At 60.4% G+C, this 16,390-nt stretch overlaps 4 protein-coding genes across 4 annotated transcripts; 2 read left to right on the top strand and 2 right to left on the bottom strand.

The window, feature by feature from the left end:
• Window positions 1–773: 773 nt before the first annotated feature.
• TMC6 (transmembrane channel like 6) lies at window positions 774–7,030 on the bottom strand (the record flags this gene model as incomplete). The annotated part of the gene is made up of 20 exons (XM_079544270.1): window positions 6,564–7,030; window positions 5,818–5,903; window positions 5,593–5,711; window positions 5,375–5,503; window positions 5,094–5,252; window positions 4,906–5,011; window positions 4,739–4,835; window positions 4,397–4,651; window positions 3,971–4,161; window positions 3,756–3,900; window positions 3,440–3,595; window positions 3,107–3,282; window positions 2,914–2,995; window positions 2,526–2,623; window positions 2,283–2,378; window positions 1,858–1,933; window positions 1,546–1,679; window positions 1,149–1,325; window positions 968–1,046; window positions 774–845 (listed from the first exon to the last, which is right to left on the bottom strand). The coding sequence occupies exons 2-20, from the start codon at window positions 5,871–5,873 to the stop codon at window positions 774–776; spliced, it is 2,403 nt and encodes an 800-aa protein (XP_079400396.1). The 5' UTR covers window positions 5,874–5,903; window positions 6,564–7,030.
• On the top strand, window positions 6,874–8,106 carry SYNGR2 (synaptogyrin 2; the record flags this gene model as incomplete). Its single annotated transcript, XM_079544314.1, has 4 exons — window positions 6,874–6,975; window positions 7,269–7,506; window positions 7,698–7,837; window positions 7,909–8,106. The coding sequence occupies 4 exons, from the start codon at window positions 6,874–6,876 to the stop codon at window positions 8,104–8,106; spliced, it is 678 nt and encodes a 225-aa protein (XP_079400440.1).
• Window positions 8,107–10,445: 2,339 nt separating this feature from the next.
• On the bottom strand, window positions 10,446–11,816 carry TK1 (thymidine kinase 1; the record flags this gene model as incomplete). The annotated part of the gene is made up of 7 exons (XM_079544406.1): window positions 10,446–10,604; window positions 10,723–10,842; window positions 10,928–11,017; window positions 11,111–11,204; window positions 11,287–11,400; window positions 11,470–11,501; window positions 11,751–11,816. 7 exons carry the CDS (start codon window positions 11,814–11,816, stop codon window positions 10,446–10,448), a joined length of 675 nt encoding a protein of 224 aa, XP_079400532.1.
• A 401-nt stretch (window positions 11,817–12,217) lies between these two features.
• On the top strand, window positions 12,218–15,035 carry AFMID (arylformamidase; the record flags this gene model as incomplete). The annotated part of the gene is given in 11 exon segments (XM_079544451.1): window positions 12,218–12,247; window positions 12,342–12,470; window positions 12,563–12,686; window positions 12,689–12,785; window positions 12,981–13,066; window positions 13,140–13,212; window positions 13,547–13,644; window positions 13,912–13,990; window positions 14,216–14,351; window positions 14,738–14,842; window positions 15,006–15,035. Coding segments are annotated over 11 exon segments (987 nt in total).
• Window positions 15,036–16,390: the final 1,355 nt, after the last annotated feature.

The raw sequence follows: 16,390 nt of genomic DNA, 5'->3' as shown, positions 1-16,390 counted from the left end.
GACACACAGCGTCCTGCTGCGGCTCCAGATGGGGACATTTAATGGTTATTTCAGAGAGGTGACAGCCCCGAACAGAGCCTTTTTGTTCTCTGCCCACGCAGCACTGGGGAATGATGGTCCTGCTGCACGGCCCTGCTCACTGCACACACCATGGTGGTTTCTTTCCCGAGGCAAAAAACTTCACCACCTCCATTCCAACGGGATCCAAGTTGCTGCTTTTCCAGGCTGCCAGGCAGTTTGCATGATGGAGAGTTGTTTGTAAGCACAGCTGTGTGCGCAAGCTGGTCCCGTGGAGCTGTGCTGGGACGCAGCAGTGGGGCTGTGCTCTTGGCTCCGGAAGGAGCACCCTTATCTCTGTGCTGCAGCACTGCCCAGGAGACCCGGGCTGCTTCAAGAGAGCAATAGTTCAAGAGTGCAGTAGTTCTCTGCTCCCAGGGCAATGCCACACAGCTGCTGGCTCCAGTCCCTGCTGGTGAGCTGTCCTGTTCTGCCCTGCTCCTTCTTGGGTCTGTGACACTGAAAGGAGAAGGTCCCTGTGAAGCCCCGAGGGTTATTCACAGCGGGCAGAGCTGTGTCAGCATACTGTCAGCATGCTGACAGTAGGGATGATGCTCTCCCTGTCCCCACCATCCCCCAGTTCCCTGTCCCAGTTCCTCCACAGTTGACACTGTGCTACTCCCATCCCCCGGCTCCAGCACAGAGCAGAGGAGCACAGTGACCCCCAGCCCTGCCGACCCCCAGCACTCTCCCCTGGGTCTGGGCCTCACCTGGCATCAAGCACAGCGCACTTCATGGTCATAAATGGAGTGAATCCTCTGAATGAGGAATTTTTTATCCTCCCCCTCCTGTAACAGCAGAGACACCGCAGTGAGCAGCCATGCGGGCTGTGCTCTTCCCAGAGCCACTGGAGCTCAGAACTGCCCTGAGCTGCAGGGACAGGGGCTCAGAGCACACAGAGCTCACACACGTTGGCAATCTGCTCCTCCAGCAGGCAGATGATCTGGCGCTGCCCTCTCAACACCTGGATGTTGAAATAGATGACCGCTCTGCAATGACAGGTGTGCAGGGATGGTGTCACTGAGGCTCAGGGCTTCTGAAGCAGCAGGGGGAACCCAAAAGGTGTGTGTAGGGTTCAGCCTCATACTCACAGCACCATCCCAGTGAGAAAGAAGAGGAAGACAGTGTTCTCCAGCAGGTACTGGGGGATCCAGCCAAACAAGGCGATGTTGGGGTTGGACTCCTCCAGCAGCTCCGCCCAGACCTTTGGTGTTTGGTAGATGGTTTGAAGACCCCGGAAGGGGCCACAGGTTTCTGATGGCTTCTCCCTGAGCAGGCAGAGCGAGTCAGTGGGAAACTGCTTTGGGAGTGCATGGCTGGGCACAGGGCAGTGGCCGGGCAGTGCCCCTGACATTAAGCTCTGCCCTGGCTCCTATTTACAGGAATTGTAAGGGCTGGGCCCCATCAGCTGGGTTGGAGCTTCATTGCCAACCATCCCTGTAGGTGCTGCCCCTGGCAGCATGTGGCTCTGTGCCCATGAATACTCACCACCAGATTGTGTAAGAGACAAAGATGGCTGCACCCATGAAGGACGGGAAGAACAGGAGCGTGATGAAGACAGTACTCATATGAGATGCTTGCCAGGGCTTGCTGGGAGACTGGCAGTTCTGCATCAGACTGGTCTGCAGGCAAGGAGCAGCATGCTGTCACCTCCCACAGTGTGACCCCAGGAGTGAGTGCAGGCAGCTGCACCCCCTCATGTCCCCATCCCATCCTGTTGGAGCTGAGACCTGAGGGACCCAAGCAGCATCTCTGCCCCTCTGCAAGGAGGGCACTGCTCTCAGGCAGACGCAATCACACCTTTTTGATGTAGAAGAGCAGCAGCAGCTTCACTACTTGTACTGCTGGCAGGAGTGGTGCGAAGAGAACGCCCAGCCTGGGAGAGAGAGAGAGAGAGACAAGCTGAGCTGCCTAGGAGAGTAATTTGGGGCTCAGGAGCACCAGGATAGTGGTACCAGCTGCAGTCAGTGTTTCGCAAAGCCAAGAGCAAGCACACAACGTCCTGTGCCAGGCCGGCTGCACAGGTGTGCTCGGTGGCACATCCCACACATCAGGGTTGGCAGCAGGTCAGACAGCAGAGGTTTCACTGACCCCTGGTGGATGTGTAGCCTCTGCAGCTGCCCACACCAGGACCTGTTGGGTGGCACGAGGCCGGGCTCACAGCAGTGAGCACCACGAGCGCTGGCTGGCAGGGGATGAGCCACATCGGGCTGGAGATGTCTCACCAGGTCAGGGTCTGCCCATACATGAGCTCCAGCACATTTTGGGCAATGTCAAACTCAGGCCTCCGCTTACTCTTCAGCTTCTTCTCCAGAATCAGCCTAGGGAGTGAGAGGAGCTCTGCTGACTGCTGCTGTGCACCCGTCACCCTTGGGCAGCTGCAGAGCCTCTGTGTGCTGAGGCAGAGCCAGCCCAGCTGGAATGGGGAGCAAAGGGCCATGCTGGTAGGCCCTCCTGGGACACATTACCTCCAGAGCAGCTCCCCAAAGCCGGTATCCAGCAGAGTGAATATGAAGTCCATCACCACAAAGCGATACAGGTCCTGCCCCACACACGTCTCCCAGCACTGGGGATAGAAGTGTGGTAGTGCCAGGCAGGCAGTGCAGCTGCTCACCTCTATGGCTCTTCATGGGGAGTTTGAAGGGTGGGGAACTTCTTTCTTTCTTGCACACCTTCCCCAGCTACCTATATCCCTCTCCCCACCACAGATGCAAATGGTCCAGCACAGCCCCCACTGCTTGACCCCTGCCCACAGCACTGCCCCAGCTCTGCTCTGCACTCCCTGGGCCAGGGGCAATGCAGGGCACACATCCCCATCCCATCCTGCTCAGCCCTGCACTGTCAGCCAGTACCAACCTCCTTGGCAGAGCAGACCAGTCTGTGGCTTAGCCACTGGTAGCAGAGCAGGCCGAGGACCACAATCTTCAGCAGGAGGTTCCTGGGGAGCAGGAGCAAGGATGGGGAGCCCCTGGGCCCCGGGCACAGCAAAGCTGAGCCCCGAGAAAGGAGGGTAAAGCAAACCTGGGGTGCAGGAGGCTCCCCACCCTACCTGCAGATGGCCACGTAGACCTCTGCCTCTGGGGAATCCTGCTTCTCCCACGCTGCCAGCAGGTTGTAGAAGCGGGGCATCAGCGTGTTGAGGAGCGACACGACGAGTGGCAAGGCCAGCAGGACTCCTTCCTGCTGCCACGCACTGCCTGCTGCAGCTCCCTGTTCCTGCTGCACCTGGTGAGTGGTGCCTGGCTCAGCACAGCTGCATGGTTCCTGGTGCCAGCCACGGGCTCAACCCCACTGCTCCCAGCAGCAAGCACAATGCTGGCAGCAAGAGGGAGGTGCAGCGGGGCTGCCATCACTGCTCTGCCTCACCTGGTGCTGTGCTTACCATGTGCATGTGCTCTGAGAAGTAGTACAAGGCCACCACGCAGCCCAGCACTGTGCCCAGTGCTAGGAGCCAGGCAAGCAGGAGCACAGCGATGTGTCGCAGCCACTGGGGGAGGCTCAGGGGGCAGGAGCGCAATCGCTGCTCTGCCAGCAGCTCCTGGAAGACAGCAGAGCAGCCAGGGTGGCTGAGAACATAAGCTGGGTCTGCATCTAAAGCAACGGTTTATCCTGCTTGCTCAGGTGGGACCTGGAGGGCCGCTGCACAAAGGTGCAGCACAGGATTGGCATACATGTAGCACTGCAACCCCACTCCTCACCTTCAGCTGAGTGCAGATGTTCTCACTCTGTAGCTTCACCGAGTGCCTCTGCACCACCTTGAAGTCCCACGCAGAGAAGATTTTGATGGCCAGGACCCCTGTGGAGCTGCCCACGCGGTAGCTCTTCAGAAAGGAGTGGTACATGCTGCAGGAGGCAACAGGGCAGTCAGGGCAGCAGTGCTGAGCAGTCAGGCAGTGCTGGCAGTGCTGCTCACCTGTACACCAGCAGGATGCAGGTGGCAAAGAAGGAGGCTCCAATGGTGAACATGTAGGCCAGTGGCATGTTGTATGGGAGCTGGGTGGCTCTGGAGGGGCTCGTGCTGCCACTGGGGCTGGAGGCAGAGGGGGCGTTCAGGGTGGTGTTGCTGTAGTAGCCGTAGTACAGCAGTGAGTGAGTGAAGGAGCCCTGTGGGGAAATGCACAATAGTACTTGTAGTGAACTCACCGGTGCCAGCAGCACTCTGCCCAGCCTGGTATGGGGTCAGCATCAGCCTGTATGGCACAATGCCCTGGGCAGGGGCAGCAATGGGGACAAGGGCACAGACCAGAGCATCCCCACGGCACGAGATGCAGGGACATGGAGCAGGGATCAGGCTGGGGGCAGCTCCCAAGCAGCAGAGCACCAACACTGTGGCACTTACCACTCCGGTGAAGAGCTCGAGGCCAGTGAAGGGATGGGGGCTGGCCACAGCAGGGGGATAGGCAGCCTGCAGGGCCACCACAAAAACCAAAAGGAGCAGGAGGGAGATGATGTTGAACAGCAGAAGCGTCTTGAGGAAGAGGAAATAGGAGAGCACGCTGGAACCAAAGCGGCCACTGATCTGCTTCAAGGCGTAGTGCCAAGGCTGTGCGGCATGGACCAGTGCCAGGAACTTGTACCAGAGGGTCCGGCAGCCCTGGGGAGCGTGGGGACACAGTAAGGGCATCCTGCAGCTGTACAGCCTCCATCACCACCAGCTCCGGCCACTGTGCTGCAGACTTACAAGCATGATGCAGTCCTGGCACCATGCACATGGAGAGGTGGGTTCTGCAGAGTGGGCGCGTAGCCCCGGGGTGCTCCTCTTCTGGCTCAGCTGCCTCCTGCCCAGAACAGGGGGCATCAGGAGGAGCCCAGGCTGGGAGAAGCCCAGTCCAGACAACAGGCACCTACCAGAGGCTGCGTTTCTCCTCCAGGCTGAGAGGCATTTCCAGCAGCACTTGGCTACGCTGTGCAGGTGGGAGGCTCGACAGCTCCTTTGCCAGCAGGCTCTGCTTGTCTGAAGGCACAGAAACTCAGAGGGACGCATCCAACAAGACTCATCACGCCCATCCTGAGCCCTACTCCAGGAGAATGCTCACCTGCCAGCGTGGCGTGGGCCGGGTCGGTCTCCAGATCATACTGCCGCAGGCTGGGCCGTGCTGTGCGGCTGAGCTGCTGCAGGGATGGACGGCTGCTCCGACGCCGCAGCCGCGCCGTGCGGTTGTAGTATTGAGAGATAATGGCCCCACGGCTGCGCCCTGCGGCAGGAACACAGCACTGGGATGGGCGGCCTTAGGGAGAACTCCTGGAAGGGCTCACAGCATGGCACAGCCCGGGCAGGAGGGGCACAGGGGTGGCACAGGAAGGGGGTGGCACTCACCGATGGTGCGGCTGGGCATGTTGGCCAGGATTCGCAGGGTGGTGGCGTAGCCAGGGTGCTGCTCACCCTGCTCGGGCTCCAGTCCAGTAGTGGCCATGGGGTCCAGGGGGAACAGGAGAGCCGAGGGCTCTGGGGAGAAGAGAGAAGATGTGGGATGAGAGCCAAGGTGTACAGGACTATCTCCCCCCACCCCACATTGCTGCAGTTCTGTGTTGTACCTCTGCTCCTCTCCTGCAGCTCCATTTCTATTGCTCCTGCCATCAGGCTGCTCTGCTCCTTGATGAGCTGGCAGAAGGAGCTGTGCAGGGCTCCCTCATTGTCCGGGCTCGGCTCCTGGCTGCAAGGGCACAAAGCTGAAACCCCCACTCGGCTATGGGGGAGATGAAGGTCCAGGACAGCTGTGGGCGGGGTAGTTCTGCCCGCGGTGCTCAGCCCGCACTCACCCATCGCTCTCAGTGTTCTCAGGGACTCGGAGAATGAAGGCAGGCAGTTGGGACATCCCGGAGCCGCGCTGTCTCCCGTACGCTGCCTGCACAGCGAACACTGCCGTCAGCCCCGCGTCCCCCTGTGGCACAGAGCCGGAGCTGAGGGTCCGCGGGGGTCCGCCGGGTCCCTGCCGGCCCAGGAGGCGCGCGGGCCGATGCTGAGCGAGCAGCGAGACAGGAAGGAAGGGAAGGGGGGAGGAGCGCGCACGGAAGGATGCGGGGCGAGCGCTCGTCGAGGCGCGGCCACCGGGGGCCGAGAGCCCGCAGCGCCCTGCTCGGATCGGTTCAATGCAGCGGAACAGCCGCTCCCAGGTCCCGAGCACTCGAGGCCGGAGCACAAAGCTCGTTCCCCTCCTTGCGGATCCCGGCCGCCACCACTGACGGCCCTATGGAGCTGAGCGCCGTCCCCATCCTCGTCCCCGTCCTCTCCCCGCCCCGCACAGACAAAGGCTGCGGGCAGGAGGAGGCCCCGGGCCACGACCCGCCGCCCTCCTCCTGCACCAGCGGCAGCGCACCCGGTTCCAGCGGCCGCCGCAGACGCGTCCGGAGCTTCCCGCGGCGTCCCGGGGCGGCGGGCACGGCACAGCGGCGTCTCGCGTGTGCGCCTCCCGGTGCCAGGCACGGGGCGGCAACGAACGGCGCGGGCAGGGCGCGGGGCAGGGCGCTCTGGCGCTCCGTACCGCCGGCAGTCACGCAAACCGCACCCGTAGGCGCGGGGCCGGATCTCGGCGCGGCACAGAGCACGCCGGGAGGCGCGGGGCGGTCACGAGGAGCGGGGCTCGCGTGGTGCCCGCCGGATCCCGGGAGCCGCACCGCGCGCAGCCCGGGCCGCGGGGCAGATTCGCGCTACCGTGTGGAGCCCCTCACGCCGCGCCGGCGCCGGTCCCCAACCCCGGAGCCCCTCCCAGCACCAGCCGGGGCGGGGCGGGCCCAGCAGGTGGCGGCGGCCTCAGCGCCCGGCCCTCTCGGGGCGGTGCCGCGCAGGAGCGGCCGTAGCGCGGCGGCGGCGGCGCGATGGAGGGCGGCGGCGCGTACGGGGCGGCCAAAGCCGGCGGTGCCTTCGACCCGGTGCGCTTCGTGCAGCAGCCGCAGGTCTTGGCGCGTATCGCCAGCGCGGTGAGTGCGGCCGGGGCGGCCCTGCGCTGCTGTGTCGTGCGGCCGAACCCGGCCTTCCCTTCTCTTTCTCTTTCCCTTTCCCTTTTCCCCCGTCTCCGAGGCCCGGTCCGGCCCGGTGCGGCTGTGCTTCCCTTCCCGCAGCCTTCCCTTTCCTTCCCGCGGCCTTCCCCCCGTGCCCGGCCATAGTCACGGGGCACTCAGCTGAGCTCGGGGCGGTGCGGGGCTCGGGCAGCCCCCGACGGGGCCCCTCTGCTCCGGGGCCGCCCCCTGACGCCGCCGCTGCCGCCCCGCAGGTGTTCGCCCTGATCGTGTTCGCCTGCCTGGTCGGGGAGGGCTACACCAACTCGCCCCGCTCCTCGCAGCTCTACTGCGTCTTCAACCGCAACGAGGACGCCTGCCGCTACGGCATCGGCATCGGCGTGCTCGCCTTCCTGGCCTGCATTTTCTTCTTCATGGTGGACGCCTACTTCCCGCAGATCAGCAACGCCACCGACCGCAAGTACCTGGTGCTGGCCGACCTCGGCTTCTCGGGTAAGGCCTGGGCCGAGCTCCCGGCAATGGCGGTCCCATGACGTGGCTGCGCGGTGCCTGGCGCAGGGAGCTGCTGCTGGCACGGTGCCTGCAGGCCGTGTGCTGCCAGCCCCGGGGAGCGGCGGGGTTCCGGGAGCAGCAGGGCTCTGGCGGCAGCAGGATGCAGCCCTCACGCCCGCTTCCCCCCTCAGGGCTCTGGACCTTCCTTTGGTTTGTCGGCTTCTGCTTCCTGACCAACCAGTGGGCCTGGACGCACGATGAGGATGTACACATCGTGGCTGACTCGGCGCGTGCTGCCATCACCTTCAGCTTCTTCTCCATCTTCTCATGGGTGAGTGCTGGGGGGGCTCTGCAGGGGTCTTCTGCTTTGCGCCAGCCTCTGACGGGCTCTGCTTTCTGCAGGGTCTCCTGATCGCCTTCGCCTACAAGCGGTATAAGATGGGGGTGGAGGACTTTGCGCACAGCTACGTCGACCCCTCGTCAGAGGTCTCCACGCCGTACTCCAGTTACCCCAACATCAGCCACGACAGCTACCAGCAGCCGCCCTTCACCCAGACCACAGATGCCACCGAGGGCTACCAGCCACCACCGGTGTACTGAACCCGGCCCGCAGGGATGGCTGTACAAGTGCAATTTTCTCTCGTGGGGTGGGAAGGGAGGGACCTATAACTTGAATGGGGAAGAGGGCAGGAGGGTGATGGTTGCTTTGTGTGAAGAGCACTGGGGGTTGGGTGGATGCCGGGGCAGAGGGTAGGGCCTGGTGCCTGTGGTGGGGCCGTGTGCTCCCTGCTGTGAAGCAGTGATGGCTGAGTAGAACCTGCTGCTCACAGCCAGCTCCCCTGGGGGGTGGGGGGTTGGTGCTCTGGAATGGCAGAGCCCAAGCCCCACTGCTGTGCCTCTGGGGGAGTAATGGTGAGCACCCCTTGTTCCCTCCCGGTGCTGCTGCCTTGGCCAACTCTGCTGACTGCAGTCCCCAGGTGCCACCTTTAACTGCTGTAGCATCTGTCCCAGCACAGCTGCACGGTGCAGTCCAGCTCCTGCCTGCCACTGGGTTTGCGTGCCTTCCTCTCCTCCTTCAGCTGCTGCTGGCTGAGCTTGATGCCAAAGCCTCATCTTCTGAATATGCACCTTTGTGCTGTGCCTTCCCCAGAGCCTGCACGGGAGCAGCTGGCACTCAGTGGTTTGGGATCTGCGGGAGTGGTGGGTGCTGGGCTCACAGCAGGGCAGCTCCCTTCCCCCAGAGCATCTCCCTGCCAACTGCAGACCCTGTGTCTGTCTCCCTCTGAACCCTGCTGGGTCTCCCCATGCCCTGCTCGCTGCTGTCCGAGCCGTGCCTTGCTCAGCAGCCACTGCCCCAGGCTGGGTGCCGTGCTGTGCCTCTGTGTGGGCCGTGGCTTTGTCTCAGGTTGTGTGCTGCTGTGCCTGTTGTGAAGCTGTTCCCAGCAGCAGTGTGAGGTATGTGAGCTGTAGCTGCTGGGGCTGATATTCAGCTATGCCTTTATCACTGTAGAAACGGAATAAACTTTTTCACCTAGCCACCACCTGTGTTTCTTCTCTGAAGAACTGGGTTCTTCCCCTGTGCTGTGTGCTGGAGGGGTTCTGGGGGGCAGCTGTGGAGCTGGTGCCTGTTGTGCTATCAACAAGCTCACGCCAGCACCTATTTTTAGCAAGGCTTGCTGCTCCTCAGGACAGCCTGAGCAACATCAGTGCCGTGTGACCAGCAGCCAGCACACACTGCTGCTTTGTGAGCAGGAAAGACACAGGCAATTTTATTAAGTTATTTATTAATCTAGAATACAAGCACTACTGCCTGTTCCTCATGCCTAAAAGGAAGGCCCAGGCCTGACAACGGTTTGTGAACACCATGACTGTAATTGCTTTAGTTAACACAAAGGAAGTGAGGTTTCAGAGTCTTTGAGGGCAGCTGCCTGCTCCTCAGCACAGTAGTAAACAAGTATTGTAGAGAGCACTGTGTTTGAGAGAGGATTGACAAAGCCCAAACAGAACCAAGAGCTACTGCTCAGAGCTCAAGGGATCTGATGAGAAAAAGCACTCTATACAAAGGAGAGACCTGTTCCCAGGTCGCTGGATCTTGAGAGGAGCAGCAGCCCAACTCTCTACAGTTTAATTCCTGATTCCCCCAAACCTCCTCAGGTCACTTAAGCCCTATGAAGTGGCTGCATGTAGCTTGAACTTGTGTAGAAAATCCTTTTTAATTTCAAAGGCTAGAATGAGCCTAGGAGTCAGGCTGACAAGCCTTCCTTCTTCCCTCCTCCATTTAAAAACAAAACAAAAACAAAAAAACATGTATTTACAGCAAATTTAACAGCAAGCTAATTGGCTATACACAATTGTTAAGAGACTGCAAAGGGCCAGGCTGCTGCTCTGTGTCAGTTGAAGTTGTGCCACTGTTGCATAGCAAGGGAAGGGGCATCTCCTCAGGTATTAAAAAGGAAGTGGCTTTCAGAAGCCAAGTTACTGTCTGCTGTTGTAAGAAACCCAGAATTTAGCAGCAGCACACGGAAAAGGCTGTTTGCAGGCAAGTTACCTGGCTACTGGTGGCGAGTCTGAACATGTGCCAGGAGCAGGAGAGCAGACCAGGCAAGTTGTCAGTGCCCCACAGCCTGGGTTGGTGTGGCAGCTTTCCAGCATGTTTGTATGGCAGCATCAGTAATTAAATCTCTTTTCCATGTTCTGGAAAAGCAACTCCCTTTTAGTCAGACTCTGTTTTCAGCTCTCCCTGGCATCAGGTCCAGCTGATTGCCCTCTTTCCTGGCACTTGGAGCAGAGGAAGAGCAGCTTGGTTTGGCAGGTAGAGCTATTGCATTTAACAGTTTTGATAAAGGGGGGGAAGCCAGATCTGAAGTCCAGGAGCTGCAACTTTTAGCTTCTTTCCTTGTATCCTCTCCCTCCCCCCCCCCCACACCGGAGTGCAGCAATCAAGAAGCAAAGATCTTCCGTGAGGCTGGCATATCCAGCTGCTTCACCTCCATGGGCACGTTCTCCTTGTTTTCTGACCCAAGCTGTTGAGGCCTCTTCTGGAAGTAGCAAGCTCGGCAGACAGAGTGGTATTTGTCTGCTCCTCCAATCACTTCAACCTATCAAGGAAATCAGAATGACTCTGCAGAGATCAGCTTACCTGAGAAGATCCTTTCTAGACTAGCAGAGCTGGCAAGGTGGAGCTGCTGTAGTGCTTTGTGTTCCAAGGGAACTTACCTCCCTCTCTGCTCCCAGCCTCTTTGTGTAGGAGGCCTCTCGGTAGCACTCCATGCACACAGCGTTCAGCTTCACCACGCTCTCAGCCAGCGGGACCAGGTTCAGGATGCTCCCAAAAGCCTGCATCGAGACAGAGGCTGTATTGTTGGTTGAGTTTGGTGAGGTTCCCAGTGCAGCTGCTGTACTAAAACTAAAGCATTTCTACCTTTCTCTGGAAAGTCCCATCAAGAGCAGCAACAATGATGGTTTTCCCAGCGTTGGCCATCTTTTCACAGAACTCCACAATGTCTGGGAACTACAAGAGGTACAGAAACAGCAGCTTCAGGAGGAAGAAGGGGCAGTGCTCTGCTCCAGGTCTAGCAGTGCACACCCCAGGCCACACACTTACAAACTGCCCTTCATCGATGCCAATGACCGCAGAGCCCAGAGCCTCCTGGTACACATCCTTAAGGGCACAGGCAGGGCGGGCCTCCATAGTGTTCCTGAAGGGGAACAGAAGGAGAGGATGAGCCAGGCAGCCCAGCCACAGGTCCACGGGCACAGATCCTCCTGCCCATAGCCCACCTGTCATGTGTGGAGACGCCGGTGGTGCAGTAGCGGGTGTCCTTGGCGTATTTCACCAGCAGACACCGGTACTGAGCGAGCTGGAAGCGCCGCACGCGCCGCATGAGCTCTGTGCTGCGAGAGCAGGAGTCAGCAGACTCAGCCACAGCCTGCTGCAGCCCAGCCCATCCCGCCCCGCCTTACCTCTTCCCAGAGAACATGGGGCCGAAGATCACCTGGAGACAGAGCCACACGGTCAGTGATGAGGTGCCGGACCGCCATCGCCCCGCTGCAGCGCTTCAGCCCTCACCCGGCCCGGCACGGCCGCCCCGTCGCCCCGCACAGCCGCGGCACCGAACCATCCCCCGGCCCGGCACCCAATTACCGGTGCCGCGCAGCCCCGGGACTCGGCATCCCCTCGCAGCCGACCCGGCCCCACCAATCCCGGCTCCGCCCGCACCCAGCGGCCCCGCCCCGACCGGTACCTGGATCTGCCCACGCGGGCGGCTGGGTGAGCCGGGATGCACGCCGGGCACGGTCAGACAGCTCATGGCCGCGCCGCTGCTCACAGACCGACCGACCGATTGACTGACTGAACGACTCACAGCCCGCGCGCGCGCCGCCGGACCGGCCAATCCGCGACAGCCTCGCGCCCATGGATCGCCGCCGCCGGCCAATCCGAGCAGAGTTACCCCGCAGCGCCGGCCAATCCGGGCGCAGGCGGGAGAATTCTCATTTCTCGCCGCGCTCCCGCGGAGCGAGCTGCTTTCCCGGCGTGCCCCGCGCGAGGCTCTGGCGTCATCGCTTCGTCCGCTGGGTCAGAGGCCTCAGCTCGGCCCCGCTGCCCGGCCTGACCCGACACCCGGCGGCCAATGGCCGAGGGGCGGCCCCGCCCAGTGCCCCGACCCGGCCCGGCCGCCAGCAGCAGCGGAGCCGGGTGGTTGAAGAGAAGATGGGACGGTGGCAGGACATGGATCTGGAGGTGTGGGGCGCGGGGTCTGGCCGGGCTGAAGCCTCCTCCGGTGCCCCGGGTCCGGCCGCCCCCTCCATGCAGCCCCGCGTCCGTCTGCCCGCAGGAGCTGGAGGAGCAATACTCGCCCAGCCGCTGGTCCCGCCGTATGGACAGCGAGAGCGTCATCCGGGCCCACATCGATGTGATGACCGCAGGTGGGGGGGCGCGGCCGGGCCCGGCGGGCGGCACCGAAGTGGGCACGGCCCCAACCCGGGCCTGCAGAGCTCAGCACGGAGCTGCGGTGCTGCGTACGGCCTGCGGGCTGATTCTCCCCCGGCCCCACAGGAACGCAGAAGGCCCAGGCTGCTGCACAGACCTCGCTGCACGTCCCCTATGGAGATGGGGATGGGGAGAAGCTCGACATTTATTTTCCTGCGGACTCTAATGAAAGTAGGTGGTGAGCACGGTGACTGGGGGGTGAGGTCATATATGTGTGCTTACCTGTGCTGTGCTGTGCAGCTTTCCCGGTCTTTGTCTACATCCATGGTGGATACTGGCAGTGCTTGAGGTAAGACAGACTTCTGATATGGGCTCCCTTGAGAAGGGAGCTCCCAGGCCTCCTTTACATCTTCCTTCTCTAGAGAACAACACTAAACCCAGACTTTGGTATCCTGGACCCAATGGCCATCCCAGCCAGCTCCATGAGGACATCTGTCTGTCCCCTGGAGCTCGGCAGCTTCTCTCTCTCCGCCCCCCCCCCCAGTAAGGACGCGTCGGGTTTCGCAGCCCCTGCGCTGCTGTCGCAGGGCATTGCAGTGGTGGCCATGGGTTACGACATCGCTCCCAAAGGTAGGCAGGGCCCGACGGGGGGCATGACTTCCCCCGATGGCCTGGTGCCCATCTGGCTCTGCACTCTGCTCAGGTCACATGGATGCAATGGTGCTCCAGGTGCGGCACAGCCTTGCCTTCCTGGTGAAGCAATACCACAGGATCAGGTGGGCAGCATGCAGTGCCCGGTGTCCCTGTTTCCTGTGCCAGCAGCCTCTACTGCTTCTGTCTGGTCTCAGGCAGATTGTGTCCCTGTTGCTCCCTGGGTGGATTATTGTGTGGGGGTGGCTGTGACAGAAACAGGATGGGGAAGCCCTGAGTTATGATAAAAACCTCAGTGCCTTGGTGCAGCACCACTGACTGCAATCCTTTCTCACTGTACAATGGCTCAGTTGGTGGACTGGGAAATATGGCCAGTCTGCAGCTCCTGGGGCACTGCAACTGGGATGTCCCCAGCATGTGACGCGCTCTTTCTTCGTGCTTATGGCTCTTTCTCTCTAGGGGTATTTACTTGTGTGGGCACTCGGCAGGGGCTCACCTGGCAGCCATGGTCTTGTCCACAGACTGGACAGAATTTGGAGTGGTTCCAGATATCAGAGGTAGTGCCTTTAGAGACCCCTGTTCTGGAGGGCTGGTGTTTCAGCACCAGGGGGCTGCACCCGGGAATCTTCCGCTTTACTGTTCTGCAGTCTGTTAAGCTGATCACTTGCTTCAGCTGGTTGCATCTTGCACGTCCTGGGGGAAGAAGAATCTGAGCTCCTGGTGCAGCCCAGCAGCCTCCCTCTATTGCTCTAGAGCCATGGGGACTTTAGGCATGAAGAGGCCTGAACTGCAGAGCCACTCACCCACCACATCTGTGTTTGCAGGAGCTGTTCTGGTGAGCGGTGTGTATGACCTGGAGCCCCTTCTGCACACCTACGTGAATGATGCACTGAACATGAGCCTGTGAGTCCGTCTGCGGTAGGGACAGCATGTGGAAAAGGGCACGGGCAGCTTGTGAGCATGTGTGGCTTTGGTCAGCACAGCCTGTGGGCAAACACCAGCAGCTTTGCAGCCTGCTCTGCCCATGCGTGCAGGCCCTGCACCCTCTGTCTTGCTGGTGCATGCTGCTGAGGGTGTGGGGGTGCACACAGGCACACGCTGGCTGTCACTGCAGTGTCTCCTCCCCAGGGAAGTGGCCCAGAGGAACAGCCCCATCCTGTGTGTCACACAAGCAGTGCCTGTGGCTGCATCCTGTGAGGTGCTTGTGGCTGTGGCCCAGCATGACTCCCCGGAGTTCCGCAGGCAGTCACAGGAGTACAGCCAGGTGAGCTATGCAGGGATGCTGTGTGGGCTGCCCTACTTAGACCTGCTCCGCACCCTCTGCAAACCCTTAAATGAAGCGGGCTCTGGCTTGGAGATTTCTGAGCTGGTAATGCAGAGCTGCAAAGAAGAGAGTGGGGCTGGCTGCACTGCTGAATCAGGGCTGCCTCCTGCTTTGGGAAGGTGCCTCTTCTTGCCATTGGGCCCAGCTCTTTCTTCCAGTCAGCTCTGGTGATGAAGAGCTCACGTGCTGTATCAGAGTAGTATTTCTGCTGCTGATGTGATGACCACCCTCATCAGGGGAGAATGCTGGTCCTTGCTGAGCCATTGCTCGTGCTGTGCTGTGAGGCCCAGCTGGGGTTCCCCCTGCCAGCACTGATCTGTCCACAGGCTCTGCGCTTAGCTGGTTGGTCTGTCTCTTTGTTGGATCTTGCCAGCGTGGATCACTTTGACATCATTGAGAAGTTGTCAGAGGAAACTTATGTCCTCACTCAGGTAAGGGGGAGAGGCTCTCTCCTGCAGCCACCATTTTTTGCTGTCCTGAGTACAGCTCAGAGCTGCCAGGCCGGGAGGGGGGGCAGTTGCAATGGGTGTTTTCCCCCAGCGTGAGGCGCTGTGGGGCCAGGCACCATTCTCAGCATTCGGTTCCTCATCCCAGGTGATTCTGAACATGATTGCAAGAGCTTGATGACATGTTGGAACAAACTGGAGATGGACACCTCAGCCCTGTGCAGTGACAGACAGCCTTCATGCACTCTGCCCTGTGCTTGTCCTTGTTTTCTCTTTCCAGCCCATTGGGGCCCCTGTGGCACACAGCAGTTGCTGCTCCAAGATACCATTTTTGGTTCTGTAAGGGGCAGATGAGCCTCCACTGCTCCTCCCAGCCTGCCAGCAGCATGCCCTCACAGCAGGAGAGCTCCAGTTAGCACAGGCGAGTGTCAGTGATGATATTCCTTCACTGAGGTGTTCCTGTGCTTCGTGGATGTTCTCTGAGCTGGACCATCTGTGGTGAGCAGAGCTGACTGCCTGCTGTGGGTCTGTCTGCTGACTGGATCTTGAAGTTTGTTCCTTGAAGCTGCTAATTGCCAATACAAAATAAAATAGGAATAAGTGCTGCCTGGGTGGAAATCTTGGGAACATGTAACTGTGCTCAGCTATTGAGCATACTTAGCTGATGCACAGAGAAGCTGCTCTGTGGCAGAGTTTGGGTCCTGAGGAGGGCAGTTCTGTGCCAGGCAGTAGGGAGAGCACCACTCAGCTCTTTGTGCACACGGGGCAGAGGGGCCCTGAAGCAACACAGCCACTGTCACGGGGTGCAACAGCAGCAGTTACAGGAGCTGCCTGCAGGCAGGCAGAGCTGTGCCTGGGACAGCCCTGGTCAGACAGGAGCTCTGCTGCTGGGAAGTAGCCCTGTTCTTGTGTCTGGGAGGCACCTGCATGTTCTCAGGAGCACTTCTCCTTCCATGGAGACCTCCAGGCCTTGGCAGCATCCATGCTGCAGAGTAAGGGGAGGAGCATCTTTGGGGGGAAAAAAACATTCTGCATTGCCAAAAAATGTTTATTTAGACCTCAGTTGCCTCACTAGACCAGTAAGAACTGTGCTGAGCACAGAAGGCTGCAGAGAACTCTTCCTGCCCTGCTGTTCCTGTGCAGCATGACCCAGAGGCCCTGGATGCTGCTTGTCCTGCTTTGGCTGTGTGGTGTGGGCCGTGGCAGTCCCAGCTGCTGTGGGCTGAGGACTGGAGTGCTTGGGATGGCCCCATGCTGGATGGCAAGCGGCCTTGGCATGGCCAGGCTGGTGGTGTGAGCTGTGGGCACGTCTGGGAAAGAAATTGCCCCAGGAGGTGTGGTGCTCTTTTGGGAAGCTGTGAACTGCGGTCTCCCTAGGGTTGGGCTTGCATGCTGGCTTGCAGGGGTGGAGATGGTGCTGCAGCTGGTTGGGAACATGCCTGGAGCACGCTGTGGGAGGTCCCAGCCCCTTTGCCAGCAGCTGCCCCAGCCCACATGCTTGCCTGCTGCAGCCAGCAGGGATGGCTCTCCCAC

This window comes from Tetrao urogallus, assembly GCF_951394365.1.
Source record: "Tetrao urogallus genome assembly, chromosome: 18".
Lineage (NCBI taxonomy): Eukaryota > Metazoa > Chordata > Aves > Galliformes > Phasianidae > Tetrao > Tetrao urogallus.
This window is presented reverse-complemented; position numbering and strand designations above follow the sequence as displayed.